At 43.1% G+C, this 21163-nt stretch overlaps 1 protein-coding gene across 4 annotated transcripts in view; it reads left to right on the top strand.

Moving 5' to 3' along the window:
* Positions 1 to 21163, top strand: part of SIDT2 (SID1 transmembrane family member 2) — a 114765-nt gene that overhangs the window by 72131 nt on the left and 21471 nt on the right. For 2 of the 4 annotated variants that reach the window (XM_073602376.1, XM_073602374.1), the window contains 6 exons: positions 1184 to 1234; positions 9704 to 9781; positions 12576 to 12694; positions 14216 to 14289; positions 19540 to 19606; positions 19699 to 19772. In XM_073602376.1, the coding sequence (XP_073458477.1) occupies positions 1184 to 1234; positions 9704 to 9781; positions 12576 to 12694; positions 14216 to 14289; positions 19540 to 19606; positions 19699 to 19772 (463 nt within the window). Of the gene's footprint in view, positions 1 to 1183; positions 1235 to 9700; positions 9782 to 12575; positions 12695 to 14215; positions 14290 to 19539; positions 19607 to 19698; positions 19773 to 21163 lie in introns of all 4 variants that reach the window. The other 2 variants (XM_073602375.1, XM_073602373.1) reach the window with 1 other exon arrangement.

Raw genomic sequence — 21163 nt, 5'->3', positions numbered from 1 at the left:
CACTGCTGTCCAGGACCTCTGTTATGGAGATTTCCCTGTAATTTCCTGTTCTGCTCACAATGGTTTCACCAACAAGAAGTGAGGGAAAATCTGCAACAAATAAAAAAATCTGACAAAGATTCTAGCTTTCCCCTCTTCTACTAAAGAAAATCATTTGTCATGTGTGGTTGTTTTTGAGTTCCCACTTAGGGTACAAGCACATGGACTCCTGTTGCCGTACCGAGTTAAGTTCAGGCGTATTTCCCTGCACGTGCTGTGTACAGCCATGCCATGGGCATAAATGGCTCTACACCGCTGTATGTGGGTGTACTTGTGTAATCCGTGCATGCGTACAGACTGTCTGCTTTTAGAGTTTTATGCCTGTACACCTGCATGGGTTTACCCAAGTACCTGCATACAACCATTTACAGTCATTCATGTCTATGGGGTGGCTGTACACCTGCAAAGAAAACCCCTCAATTTGACACTGTATGGCCATAGATGGCTGTGTGCATGTACCCTGACCTCCTGTCTGGGAAAACATTGTCGGCAGGACAGGAAGTGAAGGGAAGTCTCTATAACAGAGCCCCAAATAGCAGTAAAAACCTGACAAGGGTTGTGACCCTTCCCTCACATCATCCAAAAAGGCTTATGAGTAGACATACATTTAAAAAATATTATAAAAATCTGCCAAAATGGAAAAGTTTTACTCATTTCCCTCTTGCGACACAGAAAGCCCAGAACATTTGTACAGCATGTGTACAGAAAAGTATTTGTGGAAAAATAATGATGAAGATTTCAGTCTGGTCAGGCCGATGTGGTGATGTACTTCTTTTGATGAATTCATGAAGGAGGTTGTGAACTGTGTATCAGAATAACTTTTTATCAGCTTGAGTTTTATTCTCTTGTAAGAAACTGAGCTTTATTACCAAACTTCACAAATTATAAATATCAGAATGGTAAAGCATTTTAAATGATTTCCCTCAATAGTCTAGTACCCACATGAAATGTCATGTGAAGCCTGGATGTTCAGTCATGGTGGGTGCTTTCTCACAAATTATATTCGGTGTCATGAGCTCTAACAAATGGTAGTTTTATTCACAGACCACAACCTTTATGAGTTCTACATTGTGCTGGTATGTAGTGATTTATACCTCAGGAAGTTTCTGTCTTCTTGCTTTCATTGCATTTCCTGTGCTTTCAGGAAAATCGGCTATAGCACAAAAATATGATGGCTGCAGTTATGGCTCACTAGGTAAGTGTTTACCAGATGTATTAATGATGAATTCTTTGGATTCTTTACGTGCAGAGTAGTCCATAACAATAACTGCTGTAACAGAATTACAAATGATTCATTGTTTGTATAAATGTATTTAAGCTGTTTAAAGCCGATCTTCATGCAAATAGCTCAATTTACAGGTGAAACATTTATGGAGGCTGTATTACCTGCCAGAAGATTTGTATTTCTGACTGTCCAGGCCTGGGATTTACACAACTTTTCCCCCACAGCACACTCCTACTTGACAAGGGAGGGCACCCGTTCTTTCTCTGCTGAAGTTCAGTTTGACTTTCATGCCCCCCCCCCTTCAATCAGCATACTTCTACTGCAGCACATCAGGCTCCTTGTGCTGCTTCTGTCATCCCTAGTCTGAGCACTGTTGTACAGGGACTGCTACTGAATCAGACTTATAGCTCTGCAATCAGCAAAGTCCATGTTTCATGCTGATTGAAAAGACTAACTCAGCAGGCGGCATATTGGACCTCTGCAATGGTGGATTGAGGAATCCCTACTGCATGAACACTGACGCTGTATTGTGACAGCGGCATCTGCTATTTGCAGAACACACTGATCACTGGCTGCAGCCATTGATCGTTGAAAATGTTTCCAACCTTTGCTTTTGACTGATAAAATAATAGACTTTTGTTGAGCAGGAGAGACCACACACTAATTAAAATTTGGCTGATCTGTACTAGATCCGCTGAATTTCGATCAGTGTATGGCCAACTTAAAGCGAAACTAAACCCTCCTATTCTTTTCAGCCAAGGAAGCTGCCATTTTAGCCTCTGTTTGATCTGCAACTGCCATGGTGATGCACGTGTGATCAGTTATGACACCAACCATTTGATGGTTTGACAGTTTGGTTGAAGGCAGAAGCAAATGGGACACTTGGCAATCCCGGCATACCAGGAATGTAACCGTTTTTTGAAACTCTTAAATCGATGGGTTTAGCTCCGTTTTAATACTTTGCACACCATTAGTTTTGGTGCACCTGGAATGTACTGTATATATACATCGGACCTGGAATGTACAATATATCACAGGCTCGGCAGTGACATACATTGCCAAGCTTCTGCAAGCAAAGCAAACACAATATTGGCATGCATTAAAAAGGGGATTAACTCTGGGGATAAAACAATAATTCTCCCACTCTACAGGACTCTGGTCTGGCCGCTTCTGGAGTATGCTGTCCAGTTCTGGGAACCAGTCCTCAGGAAGGATGTACTGGAACTGGAGAGAGTGGGGGAATTTAAAAAGACACACAGGCATTCACTAAAATTAGAAGATAAGTGTTTTAACCTTAAACTGCATAGAGGATTCTTTACTGTAAGAGCAGTAAAGATGTGGAATTCCCTTTCACAGGCGGTGGTTTCAGCGGGGAGCATTGATAATTTCAAAAAACTATTAGATAAGCACCTGAACGACCACAACATACAGGGATATACAATGTAATACTGACATAAAATCTCACACATAGGTTGGACTTGATGGACTTGTGTCTTTTTTCAACCTCCCCTACTATGTAACTATATTTAACTATGTAATATCTAATTTAAACTAAGTTAAGTTATTCCTTAAAAAAAACCCATGTGACATTGAAATCCTGTAACTGGAGGCAACTTGCCTACAAAATATTGCTAAAGAGACAAATCACCGGCTCCTGTGGTATTGTTTCCCCATGTCTGACATGCTGCAGAATTTCACTCCTCATGGAGGGAGCAGCGGCAGAGTGAGAAAATTGAGCTTTCGGAGCAGCTGAGCCCTCTCTGATTCTTTCACTGGCCTTAAGTGCAGTTAGGCCTTTTTTGCACACAGTACTGATGTTTGAGCTTCTGATTTTTTGGATGTAATTTCAGGTGTTTGTCTTGCACGTATATGCAATTGTAATTGTAAACAGTGGGCTGCATTGTAGATCAGTAAAAAGATGCTGTACTGAGCTTTTTCAGGCTGCAGTGTTCAAGAGGCCTTACACAGATTTAGACCCCTTTCACACTGTGCCGCCACCGGTGTCAGCGGTAAAGCAGCGCTATTTTTTAGCACCGCTTTACCATCGTTTTAGCGGTGCTATTCGGCCGCCAGTGGGGCGGTTTTAACAGGGGGTAAATCAGCCCACAAAATGCCATCGGAGCGGCGTTGTGCCGGCGGTATCGCAGCGCTGCTCCCCATTTCAATGGGGAGCACCGGTGGAGGAGCGCTGAGTTCACCGCTCCTTCACCGTCCAAAGAAGCTGCTGGCAGGACTTTTTCTGACGCCCTGCCAGCGCACTGCTCCAGTGTGAAAGCCCTCGGGCTTTTACACTGGAGCGAATGGAGCAGCTGTTTTAGGGCGGTTTGCAGGCGCTATTTTTAACGCTATAGTGCCAGCAAAACGCTGTAGTGTTCCTATTGCAGCTGCACTCACCAGATTCTTCTCCCCCTCCTGGGGTTAAAAACATCCACAGTATGTGCCACTGTGTAGTAATAATGAAAGAAGACTGTCCTAAAAAGGGTGAACACAGAAGGAAAGCCAGCACTAAGGATGGTCTTCTTTCATTATTGCTACACAGTGGCACATACTGTGGATGTTTTTAACCCCAGGAGGGGGAGAAGAATCTGGTGAGTGCAGCTGCAATAGGAACACGAATTAAGATATGCACGGTGTGTTCACTCACTGAAAAGTCCATCTGACTAGAAAGAGGATTTTCTTCACGGGCACAAGAGCACTTTATAATTTATAATTCAACATCATTATCATTATTATTTATATTTTCTTTTTTTCTTTTATTTTCTTTTTATTTATTTATTTAATTTTTCATTTTTTTCATGTTTATTTTTCATTATCCAGTAATTTGGGTTTTTTTGATGATTTTTCTACTTGTTTTATTTATAATGGACACTATAGAAATACAGACCTAGGAAATCTGCTTGTCTGGTGGTTTTTAATAATTAGCACTTTGGAAAGTTTCATGCAAGCATATTAATTGCAATTGCACCTTAGATTGTCTCAGTATGTATCACAATTTTGTTTAGTGTTTTATCCTTTATCTCAACGGATATACTGACTTTTTGCACCAGGAATCACTCACTTTGTTTGAGTTTAGGTTTAATGTAAAATCACAGTGTACAAATCAGTTTTGGTTTGGTTTATTTGACAATACACAATTGATACACTTTGATAATACTTATCAATACACGGTGTAATATCTTCTTAATCTCTAGGATTTTCCAAATGAAGCACCCTATGTATTTTTATATCACTATGTGTTATCAGTAGAACAGCGCCATATCTACTTTGTTTTCTTACTATGTGTCATTGCTCCACCTAGTGGTAGTAATTGGTAGAGGCAGCGGTTCTAACCCCCCCCCAACTCTTCACTCAACACCTAGTCCGTTGCGCGGAGATTTTTTCTTTATTTCAGGCTTGAAAATGTGTTTATTGTCAATATCACAAGGAACAATATAAGTTACAACTTAGTGACAACTGCTAGTAAACATAGGTAATGAGTCAGCCTGATGGCTATCGCCCATAGCTTGACTCCCACTAACAAACAATGCATTGTTCGGGTTGACAACGGTCGTCTGTTGCAAGGTTTAGTTCTGGCTGGAGAACCTTGTTGTTCATAATAAAACTATATGGAGGAATAATTAGAAAATTAAAAGTGGAAACCAAATCAGATAAAATGGGGAAGTGACCCAAGTAAGTGCGTAGATAGAGTGAGAGGGAAGTAAAGAAGGGGAAAAAAGATCATAGAGGAGAGAGAGCTGCTGGGGAGACACTGGTAGAGAGAGGTAGATAATGGACAGTGGGTAGGAAACCAATGGGTAGACACCTCAACCCTCCCTATGGTTAGGCTGCGTATTAGGGTGACCCTGTCGGGGTCGAGAGCATAGTCGTGAGGGTATCTGAAGTTGAGCCAAATAGACCACAACACCTTGTATTTATCAAAGGTGTTGTTGTCTAAAGCCAATATCTCCTCCATTCTCATAGTATTGTTCATGGTCGAGACCCATCGTGACAAGGGAGGAGTGGTGGTTGTCTTCCAAAATGATGGAATGAGCTGTCTTGCTGAAGACATAACAAAACGGAGGAGATTCCTTTTCTGCGATGTTATAGACCCAGTGAGTATCGAGAGGAGGGCGATCATTGGTAGGAGATAAAGTTTCTTCATAAATTTTATTGTAACATTCAAATACCTGGGTCCAGAAGGGGCGGATCCTCTCACATTCCCACTAGACTTGTAGATAGGTCCCTGTAGCGGAATTACAGTGCCAACAGGAAGCTGGAGTTGACGGAAACATTTTGTGTAACGTGGATGGGTCCCTGTATCATCAAGACAGAATCTTGTAATTCTTTTCTTGGGAATAGCAGGATATAATTGACTTGTGGGTAAAACTGTATGAGGTTTGCCAATCCACTCTAGAGATGTCCTTTCCCAAGTCAGCAGACCACGTTCTGGTGTAAGATGGTAAGTCATCATGTGTAAGGGCTTGTAGGAGACCGTATAGGGATGAAAGAAGATGTTTGGGCGTTTCAGAGACGGAGCACAGCCTTTTATATTCAGTATAGGAGTGGTGTATTGGGAGGAAGAATATAAGCGTTTTGTGAACGTGCATAAGTGAAGGGTGGTAAGCCAATCAGGAGAACCCGCCGGAGTAGCTGACGTCCCTTGTAGTGGGTGTACAAAGAATGTGCTTGTGGCCACTCGGAGCGTTTGAATGACCCCAATGTCGTTGCTCCCGTGCGCTGGGGGAAATCGGGGTTGTCAAACAGAGAGGTCAATGGGGAGGGGTCAGAGAACAGAATGGAGCACAAACCCCTGTTATACCAGAGTCTAAGGGCGGGAAGTGTCAGCGGTGAGGAGGTGGATAGGTGGGTAAGGTCATTTCTGTATCCCCATAGAAGAGCCCAAAGTCTATGGGGGCTAAATCCTGCGCTACCATGGCGGAAGCTTTCAGGAAAGGACAGGGAAACACTCTAGATTACGCGCCATGTGGGTGGCTTTATAGTAAATCTCATAGGGAGACCCGCCCCACCCTGTAGCTTTGAAAGGGTGAGTAGTTTGTACTTCACCCTAGGTAACCCACGTTTCCACATGAACCGGATAGCGAGGGAGTGTAGGGAGACAAAGAAGGACTTGGGTATCATGATGGAGATCGTTTGAAAAAGATACAGTAGTTTGGGCACGGTGTCCATCTTGAGAGCATTAATTCGCCCGAACCATGGCAAAGGGGAACCTCCCCACTCTTCTAAGTCTTTCCGAATGCGGGAAAGTAGGGGAATATAATTCAGTGATAATAAATTGGAAAGATTGGAGGGAATTGTGACCCCTAGGTAGGATATGCCTTTGTTTGCCATTGGAAAGAGAAGTTTGTGCGCAGTGAGGATGTCGTAGAGGTAGAGAGGGAAATATTGAGAGCCTCCATTTTGGATATATTGAGTTTGAAATTACTAAAGGAGCTAAAACGACGGAAATCCTGGAAAAGTGATGGTAAGGAGGTAGGGGGGTGTTGTAGGTAGACCGGGAGATCATCAGCGTATAGAGACAGCTTGTGATGGGAGGAGGGTGTTTGGATACCCTGGATAGAGGCGTTCTGATGAATGGCACAAGCCAGGTGTTCAATGACAGTGACAAACAAAAGGAGGGAGAGAGGGCAGCCCTGCCGTGTGCCATTTCAAATGTCAAAGGGTTCTGAGGAAGTGCTATTTACTAGTACGGAGGCGGAAGGTTGGAAGTACAGGGACATCACCCTGGAGATAAAAGATGTGCCTAGGCCTAGTTGCTCTAGTGAGAGTCATAGAAATCTCCAATTGACCCTATCGAACGCCTTTTCAGCGTCAAAGAATAGGAGGCAGGCTTTCAGATTTTGGCGCTGGATAAATGATACAAGGTGAATTGTTTTGGTGGTATTGCCCCTTGCCTCACGGCCGGAAACAAATCCCACCTCATCTTTATGAATCATCCCTAGGAGAAGAGGAGATAAGCGATTAGCTAATACCTTTGCGAACAGTTTAAGGTCTATGTTGAGCAAAGATATCGGCCGATAGCTGCTACATTGGGATGGATCTTTGCCTGTCTTCAGTATAATAGAGACATTCGCAGATAATGGCCCTTAGAAGGCAGGCAGGAGTCATCTATGGCATTGAAGGCTTTAGTTAAGAGTGGTGCCAACAGAGGGGCAAAAGTTTTATAGAAACGAGGGGTGTACCCATCTGGTCCAGGACATTTGTCCGTCTTCAGGTCCTTGATGGCACCCAGAAACTCGGGTACGACCAAGGGCCTGTCGAGCTCCAAGGAGTCTTGGGAGTCGGTAGTGGGCAAAGCCATTTCCAGAATATAGTCTTGCATATTGTCGCTAGAGGAGAGGGTAGGGGTGTTGGGAGCTTTAGGCGATAGGTTGTAGAGTTGGGAATAATATTTTCTAAAGGAGGAGGAAATGCCTTTTGTATTAAATGTTTTGTCTTGGTTGGATTGTGTGGTAAACAGAATGGAGTATCGGGGAGGTCTAGGGTGGAGGGTCTGCTCTAAGTGTTTGCCGCATTTGTTAGCTAATAAATAATGGTAAGTGTGTGCTCTGTCGTGTGCGATTAGGGAATGCAAGTCTAATAGTTGAAGTAGGTCTCGACGGGCATTAGATAGTCGAACGAAATTTACAGGGTCTAAATCTCGTTTGTGGAGTGGTTCAAGTTCTGCAATATTGGATAGGAGACGACGAATATCATCAGCTCTAATCCTTTTAAGGCGGGAACCGTGCTGTATGAGCACGCCCCGTACCACACATTTTAGAGCTTCCCATTGATTAAGGGGGGAGGTTGTGTCCGAGGAATGATCGGACATGACATTCCGAATAGTTTTGGAGATTTCGACTACACAAATAGAATCCCATAGCAAGTTATCATTGAGCCTCCAGTGTGTGCCCCTGGGGTATCAGAGGACGTGCTAGGGTCAGATAGACTGGAGCATGATCGGACCAGAGAAGATGGCCCATGGAAGCTTGCAGGGTGTATCTAGCAGGGATTGTGAGATCAAAAGGTGGTCAAGTCTGCTATAGGAGTTGTGTGCTGCGGAATAGTGGCTGTAATCCCTCTCTGTGGGATGCTGAATGCGCCAAACATCAACTAAAGTGCAGTAAGGATTTGATGCATGTCAGTGAAGAGAAAGGAACAGAGGACTTACCCGAGGATGTATTTGCAGACGGAGAAAGGGCGATGTTGAGATCTCCACCGATGATAAAACAGGGGCCCCCAAAGGAGGATAGTCTGGTGAGAACAGAAGAGAGGAACCGAGCCTGATCCATGTTAGGGGCGTAAATGTTGGCCACTGTAAAGAGAAAATGATTTCATTTCAGTTTTGAGAAAGATGAAGCGACCAGCTACGTCAATAATGGAGTCTAGGACCTCAGGGTTGAAAGATTTATGGAAAGCTATGGAAACGCCTTTAGATTTGGCATGAGGGTTAGTACTGTGAAACCAATTTTGATAATATCTGTTATGCAAGGCAGGTATGGAGCCTGTGCAAAAATGCGTTTCATGTTGTAATAGAATATTAGAGCGCATTTTATGAAAGTGGTAAGGGATTTGGCTCTGCTTCTCCGGGACATTAAACCCCCTGCAATTAAAAGATGCTAAATTAATCGGTCAAACAGTCGCCATAGGACATTTAGTAGGGGAAGGGATAGAGGGGGAGGTAGTCAATCCAGGCATCACATCGATCAGCAGCTCTCGGTAGAGAAAGAGGAACCAGAAGAGGTAGGGAGGGAGAAAAAGAGGAGAGAGAGAGAGAGAGAGAAGAAAAAAAGAAAGAGAGAGCAAACAAAAAAGAGAGGAAAAAAGAGTGACACAAGATGAGGAAACCTTAAACATATAAGAACATTTGTCTCTGCCACTAGGTTCAAAAATGGTAGATGGAGACAATGGGGTGAATTCACCTAGAACCAATGGGGAAAGGGACAAACGAGCAAGAGGGAGAAAGAAAATTAACAGTAACACAAAAGCACACTAGGTGTGCTACATGTAAGGAATAAAAAACCTTACAACTAAGGATGAGCTCCGGCGTGTTCGCACAGCCCACGTGCAGAGCCCGCTAGGAAGTCGGCATGGCGCTGCGCTAATCACAGGCAGTGAGGCGTTTTTCCGATGCGCGGCTGCAGAGATTGGGAAATGTCTCACTCCCTGTGATTAGTGCAGCGCCGTACCGACTTCTTGGCAGAGTGTGTGAACACGCCGGAGCTCATCCTTACTTACAACATGATGTAAAGCAGTATACCATACAGTGCCCATAATGGGGCCTTACAAATACTAGGACTGAAGAAAACTAGGATCTTGTGCATAGCAGCAAGTAACATTTCTCCCATATTGAGAAAATGTCCAAATGGGTTCTTAGGAACAATTGCAAATCAACTACAGTAAATGATATACAAACTTTTATACTGTTGTTCTGTATAAACATACTTTTTTCTTCTGCAGCAGATAACAGCTTAGTGGGCAGTCCAGAAGATTGTACAGACAGTCTGGTATCTTCAGCAGAGGCTTCATACAGTTATACAGGTAACTCCAATGAAAGCTGACAGTAACTCTTCAGACCTTGGTTAAGAAAAAGTCATTATGGTAGCTTTGTCAAGATTAATAAAGTATCGTGGAATTGGCTGTAGGGAAACTAATAACATTGGGAAAGACCTCATGTCGTAGGGAGGTAAGAGTAAGAAAAATAGCACTACATAGGCAATACTTATGTCATCTTTATCACTCCGAAAATCAACTGAATTTATTTAGCAATAAACCTTTTATTTCCCAAAAAGTATCTCTGCAGCTCATACTAAATGACAGACAAGCGAGATCTGATTGGATACTTTGGGGATCACAGAAAATGTATATATATTATATAATATAATATAATAATATATATAAAATTTATCGTCCATCATGGGACACAGAGCCTAAGTAATAACTTAATGGGTATATAGACACCTTCAGGTGATGGACACTGGCAAACCCAATCCAGGAAGGATCACAGAAAATGTATACATATTATAACATACATACATTATAACATACACACACACACACTATCTCACAAGAGTACACCTCTCACATTTTTCTAAATATTTTATTATATCTTTTCATGTGACAATACTGAAGAAATGACACTTTGCTACAATGTAAAGTAGTGAGTGTACAGCTTGTATAACCGTGTAAATTTGCTGTCCCTTCAAAATAACTCAACACAGCCATTAATGTCTAAACCACTGGCAACAAAAGTGAATACACCCCTAAGTGAAAATGTCCAAATTGGGCCCAATTAGCCATTTTCCATCCCCAGTGTCATGTGACTCGTTATGCCGTGTACACACGAGCGGACTTTTCAGCATCAAAGGTCCAACGGACTTTCAAAGAAGTTACAACGGACTTTTCGAACGACCGCACTTGCCGTTCGAAAGTCCGTTGGTTTGAACGTGATGACGTACGAAGGGACTAGAGTGAGGAAGTTCATAGCCAGTAGTCAATAGCTGCCCTTGCGTCCTTTTTTGTCCGTCCGACTAGCATACAGATGGACTGATTTTCCGACCAGACTCCAGTCCGTCGGAAAGATTTGAAACATGTTCTAAATCTAAAGCCCACATAGGGTCGGATTGTCTGACGGATTTGTTCCGTTGGACCAGTCCAGTCGAAAAGTCTGCCTGTGTGTACGCGGCTTTAGTTTTACAAGGTCTCAGGTGTGAATGGGGAGCAGGTGTGTTAAATTTGGTGTTATCGCTCTCCTCTCTCATACTGGTCACTGGAAGTTCAACATGGCACCTCATGGCAAAGCACTCTCTGAGGATCTGAAAAAAAGAATTGTTGCTCTACATAAAGTTGGCCTAGGCTATAAGAAGATTGCCAAGATCCTGAAACTGAGCTGCAGCACGGTGGCCAAGACCATACAGCGGTTTAACAGGACAGTTTCCACTCAGAACAGGGCTTTGCCATGGTCGACCAAAGAAGTTTAGTGCACGTGCTCAGTGTCATATCCAGAGGTTGGCAGAGGTTGAAGGGGTGGGGGTCAGTGCTCAGACCATACGCCACACACTGCATCAAATTGGTCTGCATGGCTTTTGTCCCAGAAAGAAGCCTCTTCTAAAGATGCACAAGAAAGCCCACAAACAGTTTGTGAAGACAAGCAGACTAAGGACATGTATTACTGGAACCATGTCCTGTGGTCTGATGAGACCAAAATAAACTTATTTGGTTCAGATGGTGTCAAGCTTGTGTGGCGGCAACTAGGTGAGGAGTACAAAGACAAGTGTGTCTTGCCTACAGTCAAGTATGGTGGTGGGAGTGTCATGGTCTGGGGCTGCATGAGTGCTGCCGGCACAGGGGGGCTACAGTTCATTGAGGGAACCATGAATGCCAACGTGTACTGTGACATACTGAAGCAGAGCATGATCCCCTCCCTGAGACTGGGCCGTAGGGCAGTATTCCAACATAACAACCCTAAACACACCTCCAAGATGACCACTGTCTTGCTAAAGAAAGAAGCTGAGGGTAAAGGTGATGGACTGGCCAAGCATGACTCCAGATCTAAACCCTAGTGAGCATCTGTGGGGCATCCTCAAATGGAGGGTAGAGGAGCGCAAGGTCTCTAACATCCACCAGATCTGTGATGTTGTCATGGAGAAGTGGAAGAGGACTCCAGTGGCAGCTTGTGAAGCTCTGGTGAACTCCATGCCCAAGAGGGTTAAAGGCAGTGCTGGAAAATAATAATAGTCGCCACACAAAATATTGACACTTTGGGCCCTATTTGGACATTTTCAGTTAGGGGTGTACTCACTTTTGTTGCCAGCGGTTTAGACATTAATGGCTTTTTTGTTGAGTTATTTTGAGAGGCCAGCAAACTTACACTGTTATACAAGCTGTACACTCACTACTTTACATTGTAGCAAAGTGTCATTTCTTCAGTGTTGTCACATGAAAAGATAGAAAAGATATAATAAAATATTTAGAAAAATGTGAGGGGTGTACTCTTGTGAGATACTGTGTGTGTGCGCGTGTGTATAGATAGATAGATAGATATCTATATAGATGTAGATATCTATATATCACACTGTGTGTGTGTGCATTTTAATGACATGCTACTCTCAGTTTTACGCACTTTACACGTTACAAAGTAATGGTATAATTAATTTTACAGGGGAATTTAAATCTAAATCTGAATGATTTACAAAGTGCAATTAAATTGGTAAAGCTTCTTTTCCTTTAATTTCATATATGAATGCAGGTATTGCCAGAATATAGTAACATTACAGTATATTAATGCACGCAGTCATTTTTTTAATTTTTTTCTATGGTTATTTATTTTTTACAGAAAAATCTCTTGAAAATCTTGCGTCCCGTCCAAGGTTGGAGTCTCTGAGCTCTGTAGAAGAGGATGATTATGACACACTGACTGATATAGAATCTGATAAGAATGTTATCAGGACAAAGGTGAACTAAACAGTACATAATAAAAAAATGCAGCTTACCAGTCCTTAGATGTGGTCTGCATTTGTTTGCATTTTCAGGCTTATTTCCTTAAAAGAGAAGTAAAGGGTGTCCTTTTTTTTTTTTTTTTTTTGGAATCTTAACTTCAGTGGATGCAACATTGGTCCCTCGGCGCCTCTGCACTGAGAACTGAGCAATTGAACACCGCTGATCGCTTGGTTTTCAGAGCTTTGTGAGCAGATAGCTGCAGACTGTCAGTCACATTTCTCTGCTCTGCTTCCTTCTCGCTCATTGGAGTGCTGGGCTGCGAAGAGGGGCGGGGGAAGCCAGCTCAGCCTCTCAGCGGCTTGCTGAACTGGGTGTCAGTCCAGGCACCTGGCGGATCCTGACTCCGTGGCCCTAATGACACGTGCCTGGACTGACGGCGATGACATCAGCAAAGAGCGGACTTCACTCCTGTAATCCATAGGAGAGGTACAGCAAAACAAGCTTTGGCTAAACTTCTCCTTTAATTTCCACCTGGTGATCCAGCAAAAACCACACTTTCGGTCCTAGGGTGACTAATCTCACTCACTGCACTTTATCTATGAAGGAGCAGCACTGTTATCCTTGGAGAGAACTACAGAGCACCTTCCTCTTCTCCATAATATAGGGAAGATGTTCTGTAATTCATGGAGGTAGCAAGTGCAGGATTAAAGCGGTTTTAAACTTAAAAAAAAAAAAATGCTGAAAGGCAGGGTTCTCTAATGCCATAAATGCTTTTGCCTTCCTGTCAACGGTAATGTACACTGAGCCATGCATGTGCAGCGCAGAGTACATTACTGCACCCGTTGTGTGCCATGGCGATGTGACTACTGTGAAGGGATGAAGATGTAAGGGCTCCAGCACGGATAGCGCAGCGCTGGAGAGCTCCCTTTGAGAGGTAAGTCTGACATAATGTGTGCAGACTAAACCCCTGTTTTTAACGCATCCTGTTAGGTCAATTCGCCTGGTTGGTAAGTTGAGCTTGGAAATATCTCTGGTTTTGTTTGATATGCGTTACCCTTCCAGTGCTTCTTGCTGTATAGACCAGTTATAGGTGGGGGCAGTGGCCATTTGTTTGAAGTCTAAAATAATGTACTAGGATGCAGTGCATACTAGCACATTATGACAAAGTTTTAGGGGCCCAAATAAAAACAAAAATCAACTTTACTACCACTTTAATAACACTAGTACATAAGTCGGCACTTGAGTTTTGGCAGCACCAACAGTTTTTTTTTTTGGACTTTTTCAAAGGGATATAACTGTGTTCTCATTTGTATGTTTAACAGAACAAAATTTAATAAATAGGATAAGTTTGTTGATAAGATGCTATACAATACTGTCATCATACAGTATGTATTATTACTTTAAAGTGCATGTAAACCTTATTTATTTATATGCAGTATTTTATCATTACCTAATTTTAGACTTTTTACACTTTTAAATAAAATAACAAATGTGCTAAACGTATGATGATTGTATTTTTCATTTTATTTCTTTTAGAAGTTTCTTTGTGTTTCTGACCTGGCAAGAAAAGACAAACGCGTGATGCGGAAAAAGTACCAAATATATTTCTGGTGAGAAATACCAATATTTCTGTAACAACATTATATATATATATATATATATATATATATATATATATATATATATATATATATATATATATATATATAAAGGGGCAGGTTTACGAAGGGGGCGGGGCTGCGTCCACGAGGACACACTGATGCTTAAGGATCAGCTGGAGCAGTCTCTCCTTGGCAGCGAGGAGGAAGCAAGCAGCCTACACTGGGACACAGGAGCAGTGGGGCACGTAAGGGCTGCAAGTGGCATTCCTGATACAGGAAGGACATTTTTTCCCAGCACTAGGCTGAACTTAATAGTGGCATCACTGTCATGACTATGTTCAGCGATTAGTGCAATTTAATAGTGCCTCTGCTATTGTGCTTAGGACTATGCGTACCAAAAAAGACACCACAAAAACCAAGAAAACAGATTTCACCCCCAGGCGTTAGGAGTTCCAGTCGTGTCTCCACATTGTCATCCTCGCCTGAAATGCTAATTATGGCAAGCCAGGGTGAGCCATTGGAACAAATTGATGGTGCAACTGCTTCTCACATCTCAGCCCCTGTATACGTGACTGAAGATGTCTTTTCCTCCACCCTGCAGGGCCTGAAAGGAAGATTAGCGGCTTTAATCGCATCCTCTATTCAAATGGATAGGAAGCGTGCTAGATCCCCCTTCCCCACTTTAGACCCTTTGCAAGGGGAACAGTGGGCACAGGATGAGGTGTTGCCATCAGGCGGAAAGACAAACCTATGATTCCTCTGTGGAGGAAACAACGGTAGATGAACTTTTTTCAGCCTCGCAATCTGAGAATTTGCTGATACAATCTGTTATGGTTCGTTCTACTTTCATGCTACCCCTAACTGAGTCTGCTGAAAGCTTGGTTTCTTCCTTGGGTTCCTTAAAACCTTCCCAGCCTTTGCATGCGTTTCCTGTTCATGCATTATTAGAACAGCTTATTTGTGCTGAATGGGATCACCCGGATAAGCATTTTCTCTCTCCAAAGAGATTTTCAGTTTTCTATCCCATGGAGGAGAAATTCACCAAAAAATGGAAGGTACCAGCAGTTGATGCTGCGATTTCCAGTGTGAATAAAAGTCTAACTTGTCCAGTAGACAATGCACAAATTCTTAAGGATCCAACAGATAAAAGGTTGGAAATCCTGTTGAAATACGCTTTTTCCTCGGCAGGTGCCGTTACTCAGCCTGCAGTCGCTGCAATAGGCGTCTGTCAATCCCTAAAGGACCAATTTAGACAGGCCCTTAAAGAGGTTCCTGCACAACAAGCCCGGGAATTGGCCAAACTACCAAAAGCATTATACTTTGCCATAGATGCCATTAAAGATTCTATTCACCAGGCGTCCCACCTTACGCTTATGCTAGTACATATGCGTAGAATCCTGTGGTTAAAAAATTGGTCAGCTGAAGCACCATGTAAAAAACTCCTTACTGGGTTCCCTTTTCATGGGGATCGGCTGTTTGGGGATGATTTGGACAAATACATCCAAACAATTTCTAGTGGGAAAAGTACTCTTTTGCCAGTCAAAAGAAAGTATAAAAGCCCTTCATTTAAACGGGCTCTTTCTCCTGCGCCAGGGGCTTCGGCCTCTAGGCAGACTCTAGCGGAAAACCTCAGGGTCAGGCCCAGGCTCAAAAGAAGTCCTGGGGCTGAAAACCTGCAAAGCAGAATCCTAAAGCCTCATCTTGAAGAGGCACCCCCCCCTCGCCAGAGTGGGGGGAAGACTTCTGCAGTTTTCAGAAGTCTGGCAAGAGGAAATTCAGGACAGATGGGTCATCTCCACGGTAACTCCTGAGGTACAAGCTGGAATTTCGTGACTTTCCACCATCTTTCCTGAGGTCAAGCATTCCCAAAGATACAGAGAAAAGGCAATCTCTGTTTCGGGCACTAGACCGATTAATGGCTCAGGGGGTGATCATGCAGATCCCCACAGAAGAGCAAGGTTTGGGGTTTTATTCAAACCTCTTCACAGTACCAAAACCGAATGGAGATGTCAGACCCATTCTAGATCTAAAGAATCTAAATCAGTTCCTGAAGATCAGGTCAATAGTTTCTATTCTACTAGGAGAAGAACTTCTGGTGTCTATCGACATCAGGGATGCATATCTGCATGTTCCTATATTTCCCCTCACCAAAGGTTTCTGCGGTTCGAGGTAGAACAGCAGCATTTCCAGTTTGTAGCCTTGCCCTTCGGGTTAGCTACAGCACCCGGGTGTTTACAAAAGTCCTGGCCCCACCTCTAGCCAGGTTAAGGGCACAGGGCATAACAGTCTTGGCGTACTTAGATGATCTATTGCTAATAGACCAGTCGGTGGCTCGTTTAGAGCAAAGCCTGCGCATTACAACCAGTTACCTGGAAAATTTGGGTTGAATTCTCAACCTAGAGAAATCTTCCTTAAAACTGATAAAAAGGCTGGAGTACTTGGGTCTGATCATAGACACAGCCCAGAAAAAGGTGTTCTTGCCTCAGGCAAAGATCAACTCCATAAGAGAGCTGGTGCGGATGGTCAGGTCAAAAGGCGATCCCTCCATTCGCCTTTGCATGAGGTGGCTAGGAAAGATAGTGGCTTTATCCGAAGCGGTTCCCTATGCCCAGTTCCACTCAAGACTGTTGCAAAACAGTATCCTTTCTACTTGGAACAAAACAATTCAAGCTTTAGACTTGCCAATTCGGCTATCCCTAAGGGTGTCCCAAAGCCTCAGTTGGTTACTAACCCAGAATCTGCTGAAAGGAAAATTCTTCAGACCAGTTATCTGGAAAGTGGTAACGACAGATGCCAGCCTTTCAGGCTGGGGAGCATTACTAGAAAAGACAACTGTCCAGGGACAGTGGTCAAGAGCCGAAAGAACCTTGCCCATCAATATCCTAAAGATTCGGGCAGTGCATCTGGCTCTGAAGGCCTGGACTTACAGGTTACGGGATTGTCCTGTCAGGATCCAATCTGACAATGCCACAGCTGTGGCCTATATCAATCACCAAGGGGGCACCAAGAGTCTCTCAGCGCAGAGAGAGGTGAACCATATTCTAACTTGGGCAGAAAGGATTGTTCAGTGCCTATCGGCAGTCTTCATTCCGGGAGTAGAGAATTGGCAGGCGGACTACTTGAGTCGCCAGCAGTTATTCCAGGGGGAATGGTCTCTTCACCCCGACATTTTTTTGGCTATTTGCCAAAGATGGGGGACTCCGGAAGTAGATCTTCTAGCGTCCAGATTCAACATGAAGTTAGTCAACTTTGTGTCCAGGACAAGGGATCCACTCGCATGCGGAACAGATGCGTTGGTGACCCCGTGCAATCTGTTCTCTCTGATCTATGCATTTCCCCCTATTCAGTTGCTGCCTCGACTTCTTTGCAGGATCAAGCTGGAAATAAAGCCGGTAATTCTGGTAGCACCAGCATGGCCCAGAAGGTCATGGTATGCAGAAATCTTAAAGATGGCAGTGGAGGGTCCAAGGATCGGGGCACTGCACCCCGAGCCCACCCTATTTTAAAGCCTATTCGAGCCTCTGACTCTAATCACGTGCTTCAAAAAACACCCCCCCCCTCATTGGAATCCATAGTCCGGCGCCCTGTATGTAGGTCAGGGGGCCGGATGCATGGATGGGGAGGTGGAAACCGTGTGCCCCTAATGGAAGGGCCGCCACTGGTGGGAGGGTCTCAGCAACAGAGTCAGTGTTTATTTATTGAAGAAATCGTGTACAGGACAAGGTGTGGTCAGGTGCTGATTGACAGGCTACAGGCTTGTGAATCAATAGTGACAATGTTTATCTCCAAGCCTCCATTTTTTTTTTTTTTATCCCACTGTAGTGCGAACAGGTGCAGCCTACATGAGAGTGGCAACTCCGCTATAAAGTCAGTAGCAGTGCAGCACACTGCCACCCTATCAAGTAAACTGTGTTAAGTGGAGTTCTCTGGCAGGATAAACAGATCTTTATGGAACTTTTCAAGAAGAGAAGAAAAAACTGTGCAGGCATATTTATTATTGAGTGCTGCAAAACATTTTTTTTTTTTTTTTTAAATGGGAGGCCATACTTCTACTTCATATGAAGTGGCCTTTAAAACATTTTATGTAGGAAGGAATGTGTTGCCCAACAATGTTACTGTACGATTTGATGTGATCCATTAGATAAAAGTTCCATTTGTCTGCCTTCCTCCCTCTTGTGTTTCACAAAGATTTCATGAGGAATATAAGCCAATGACACTCCCCAAAAGGAGAAAACCTTATGAGTAATGAGTTTTTTGTATGGTGGACCTGTATTTAAACTCTACACCTGCTTGGTGTGTACAACTTCATACAGCCTTTGCTAACTCAGAACACGCACCTGTGGATGCTACTGTTGGGACCTCCTGGGTATGTGGGAACATGTGACACTCCCTCTTGCCTCCCATGATACAGTGTGGATTGGTGTTTAACTTTCTCAGAATAGTAAAAGTTGCAAAGGAGTTTCTGGGGGGCTTTGGCAGTGGATCACGGCAGCTGCAGCCACGATCCTGGTATTGTTTTTGGAAAACCAGGCTGCGGAGTCTCCCCTGAAAATTTGCGTTGATAAGCAGCTTTACAAATATTGTGTGACATAAAAATTGCAATAGCCACCATGTTATTCCCCAGGGTCTCTGCTTTTAGAAAAGGAATGTTTGTGTGTTCTAAGTAATTTTCTAGCAAGAATATGCTGATTTTAATATGTATGTGAACCCCACAGTCCAGTGATTCCTTTTTCTTTAAAAAGGACAAGTTGAATATGATAATACTAGGGTGTGCTGGTGAAGATTGTTGTTTGCCTGTATTCTTGCATACACTTACCTTTTCTGGCAGCCTGTTTCTTGAAAAGACACCGCGTTGCTGCTCACAGTCCTCTGCAAGTGGTTGACTGGTCGGATTAGTCAAATACCTGCTGCACCAATCATCCACTGTGGTTCCTCCCACCGTGCACTGTAGTGTGTAATAGCTTGTGGATAAAAAATACAGAGCATTTGGTGGGGGGAGCAGGAATTCACACATCTGGAAGTTCAGCATCTTGGTGAGCAGAGAAGTGGTGGCTTTTTATGATCAGCTCGAAAGGTAAGCATACTATATGTAGCCTTCATTTAGCATGTATGTAGTACATACAAGTGGCCCTGTGCTGATGGGTATACAATAAAGTGTGTTAAACAGACCTGGGGCACTATGTACAACAATTTCTCTCCCTGTATTGTTTTCCATGAGTTTGTTTTCCTGCTTTCTCAAACTTTTTATTTTCTGTACAGGAATATCTCCACAATAGCGGTGTTTTACGCCCTACCTGTCATACAGCTTGTTATAACTTACCAAACGGTGAGAGCATTAAAAAAATGCACTTTGATTTTTGTCAGAAAATACATAAAAAATGTTGCATTCATTAAGACTGGGTTGCATTATTTTTGCAGGTGGTGAATGTAACTGGGAATCAAGACATTTGCTATTATAATTTCAGGTGTGCTCATCCCCTTGGATCTCTTAGGTATGTATCACTGGAAGCTGTATCTAACCTTGTATCTGCCCATTCCTAAAATTACTCTGTTGTGACCTGCTCTATGAAGATTAGGCCGTCTGAAATATTTCTGGTTCCATTTCAGAAGCTCCATTTATCTGCATTTGTGAATGTGTAAATGTAACCACTTTCGGACTGCCGCACGCCGATATACGTCCTAACTTTGAAGAGGGATATCTTTGTTATGGCAGCAGCTAGCTGCCATAACCCTGGTATCCTCTTCTTCGGTGGGCGGTCCGGTTTCCGATAATAGTGGTCTCTGCAGTGGATTCCCCGCAAGATCACTTTTATCGGCAGCGGGAGAGGGCCCCCCCACCGCTTACCGTAGCCGTTGGTAGCGGCGGAGGCGATCAGATCCTTGTCCTTCCTGGGTATGGAGACGAGTGAGGGGAAGATGGCCCCCACCCGTCTCCATACCATAGCAGGGCAGAAGCGATGTCAAAATGTCACTTCCGCCCATAGCTCTTAAAGGGGCATTTTTTTTTTTTTTCCCAAATGACAAAAAAAATGTTTTATTGCATTTTAGTGTAAATATGAGATCTGAGGTCTTTTTGGTTCTGTCATGCTTTTTTTTCTATTACAAGGGATGTTTACGTTTCTTGTAATAGGAATAAAAGTGACGCATTTTTTTTTTTAAAAGAACAGTGTATAAATAAAAGGTAAAATAAATAAGAAAAAAAATAAATACATTTTTAAACGCACCCCGTCCCGCCAAGCTCGCGTGCAGAAGCAAACACATACTTGAGTAGCGCCCGCATATGAAAATGGTGTTCAAACCACACGTGAGGTATCGCCGCGATCGGTACAGCGAGAGCAATAATTCTAACCCTAGACCTCCTCTGTAACGCAAAACATGCAACCTGTAGAATTTTTTAAACGTCGCCTATGGAGAACTTTAAGGGTAAAAGTTTTTCGCCATTCCACGAGCGGGCGCAATTTTGAAGCGTGACATGTTGGGTATCAATTTACTCGGCGTAACATTGTCTTTCACAATATAAAAAAAATTGAGCTAATTTTACTGTTGTCTTATTTTTTAATTTAAAAAATGTATTTTTTTCCAAAAAAGTGCGCTGGTAAGACCGCTGCGCAAATACGGTGTGACAGAAAGTATTGCAATGACAGCTATTTTATTCTCTAGGGTGTTAGAAAAAAAATGTATAATGTTTGGGGGTTCTAAGTAATTTTCTAGCAAAAAAAACCTGTTTTTTAATTTGTAAACAACAAATCTCAGAAAGAGGCTTGGTCCTTAAGAGGTTAATATATTTATAGGTTTGTAGCAATGTCAGATTTTGGATTGTTTAAAGAGGCTTAGTCACTTTGGAAAAAATTTAAGTCAGCAGCTACAAATACTGCATCTGCTG

This window comes from Aquarana catesbeiana, linkage group LG10 (assembly GCF_042186555.1).
Source record: "Aquarana catesbeiana isolate 2022-GZ linkage group LG10, ASM4218655v1, whole genome shotgun sequence".
NCBI classification, from domain to species: domain Eukaryota; kingdom Metazoa; phylum Chordata; class Amphibia; order Anura; family Ranidae; genus Aquarana; species Aquarana catesbeiana.
The sequence above is the reverse complement of the archived record's forward strand: the minus strand, read 5'-3'. Positions and strand labels throughout refer to the sequence as shown.